Here is a 2,500-nt window from a genome sequence, read left to right as displayed (position 1 = left end):
TGTGTGTGTGTGGGTGTGGGTGTGGGTGTGGGCGATGGTGTTGGTGTGGGTGTGGGTGTTGGTGTGGGTGTTGGTGTGGGTGTGGTATCTTGCTTGGCTGTCGGTATGTGTGAATGTGTGTGTGTGTGTGTGCGTGAGTGTGTGTGTGTGATATCTCGCCGGGCTGTCGGTGTGTGTGAGTGTTAATGAACACTTCTCACAGATCCTCCAGCAGTGCATTATAAATGACATCACATGCCAGGCTGCCAATTAGACAGGATCTAAAGCTAAGGCAGTGAGGATCATGCTCCCTCCTGGGTAAAGCTCACCCTGTAGAGACAAGGGATGCCGAGAACTGATGCCAAGAGAGGTTACCCCGTAATATGAATAATGACACCAAACAGAAAAACATCCCACCAACATGTGTTAAGTAGTCTTCAAATCAAAAGTGACCAGGCACACACTTCCAAGAATGTCCATCGTAACGATCACTTACAACTGCATTCTGAGAACTCACATATTCATCTACGGTTTACAGAAGCTTTTAGCACCATTTACAATAGCCCACTTAAGGATGGGCAAAAAGCTCAAGTGAGTGTAAATTATATGTTTTCCTCATCTGCTTATTTTTATTGACAGTTGTTACAAGAAGAAACCAACAGCTGCCATAATGCTTCTTACTGTGCACTCGGTGAAGGCAACCACTGATTTTGTTCACCTCAACTAGCTACAGCATTAGGATAAAAGAGACCGGTGTGGACCCCAGTGCACTGGGACTAGAGTGTTTTTTGTCTAAAATATGTGCAAGCCATTACATGATATAACACGAGGCCATGGATTTTGAACACTGTTTTGTACAAAACGAGCATGTATTGGCACATGTGGGCTAGTGGGTGAGAATACCTTCATGACGGGCTGGGCGAAGTACTTGGCGCTCCAGTCGCACAGACCCGTCTGCATGGTGGCGCTGATGTAGTGCCTGTGTGGGGTCGGCTCGTCTCCGTCTTCAGCATTCCCCCCCTTGGGGACGAGCCAGGACGGACAGGAAGAGAAATCAAGACAGGACAGACAGGAACAGTAGAGCAAATACGCACACGGTGTTCCATCAGGGGAAATGACAAAAGAAAGAGAGGAAAAGTGAAATTCCATCAAGAGGACAAAAGGTTGGACAAGAAAACATACAAACAGATGAACATCACACACAGACAAACATAATATACACAGGACAAAGATGTGCAGAGAAACAGACAGACAGGGGGAGAGAGGGAGAGAGAGAGAGAAAAGAGAGAGAGGCATAGGTTAGTCCATCACTGCAATGTCAGAGAACATGATTATATATTGTGTTAACACCACTCCTTGCACATTAAATTCAATAGGAACATAAACAGGCTGCTTATTACAGCATGGTCATCCACAGAGTGAATGGAACATGCTGCTTATTACAGCACGGTCATCCACAGAGTGAATGGTACTGAAGCACTTTCAATATACGCAATTCAGCTGCCATTCAATCACATTATATATTGTGTACCCTTCTCCCCTACCGCAGCAACAATAACAATAACAATAACAACAACAACACCTTCCACAGCGGCTTCAGCAGAAGCCTGGAGGAGATCCAACATGGCATTCAGGAGTGTCCTACCTGGTCGGGCCCTTTGTCAAACATCTTGCGTTTGTGGGGGAAACTGGTGAGAGTGTGGCGCCTGGCCCCCAGGAGGTCGGGTGTAGGGGGCCGGGCGCGGGGGGCGCGTCACGGGTGGGGGGCTTGGGCACCTCGTTGGTCAGGCTGGAGCTGCTGGCACTGGCATGGATTGGGGGGGAGCCGCTGGAAGGAGATGAGCAGCGTTTGGATCTGTGGGGCGCACTATAACATGCAGGGCAGAGTCACTGTCTGTCGGGCAAAACACGCTAACTAACGACTGTCCTGCTGGTGCATATGTGACCCTGTGGTGTGAGCTGTGGTGTGAGCTGTGGTGTGAGCTGTGGTGTGAGCTGTGGTGTGAGCTGTGGTGTGAGCTGTGGTGTGAGCTGTGGTGTGAGCTGTGGCTAACTGATAAGAGAACACGGGTACAGCTGAGTCACTTCTGGTAAAAAGAACAGAACCATTAAGTCATTTTCACAATTTTCCTTTGGGCAGATTTAATGTTTTCAGGCTGAGTATGATATAGTTTCAGTGCTTTTGTGTCTTTATGTGCCTTGATGGTTGAGAGGTTATAGTGTTGGTTGTCTGTGATAGTACATTTGGTCCAATTCTCAGAGTATATCTGTGTGTGTGTGTGTGTGTGTGTGTGTGAAGAAAGTAAGGAGATGTAGAACTCAGGCAACTCACCCAGCTTGGTGTATGTGCGTGCCTTTGCTGGTAGGGCTTGGCTGGGGCCCGACTGGGTGGAGGAGCCGCAGTCCAGAAATCCTCTGCGACTCGGAGCGTTCATAGTAGCCTGCGGGCACAGACACAGAAAACAGCCTTCAGCACCACACAGCATGCCACGCCCACACAACGCGGCCACAAAAGACAGCA

The 2,500-nt window shown here is 48.8% G+C and overlaps 1 protein-coding gene across 1 annotated transcript in view; it reads right to left on the bottom strand.

The window, feature by feature from the left end:
• Positions 1 to 2,500, bottom strand: part of rptor (regulatory associated protein of MTOR, complex 1) — a 146,553-nt gene that overhangs the window by 22,186 nt on the left and 121,867 nt on the right. Inside the window, 1 exon segment of the mRNA XM_080847984.1 lies at positions 883 to 999. Within this exon segment, the coding sequence (XP_080704110.1) occupies positions 883 to 999 (117 nt within the window).

This window comes from Sprattus sprattus, assembly GCF_963457725.1.
Source record: "Sprattus sprattus genome assembly, chromosome: 1".
Classification (NCBI taxonomy): Eukaryota; Metazoa; Chordata; class Actinopteri; order Clupeiformes; family Clupeidae; genus Sprattus; species Sprattus sprattus.
This window is presented reverse-complemented; position numbering and strand designations above follow the sequence as displayed.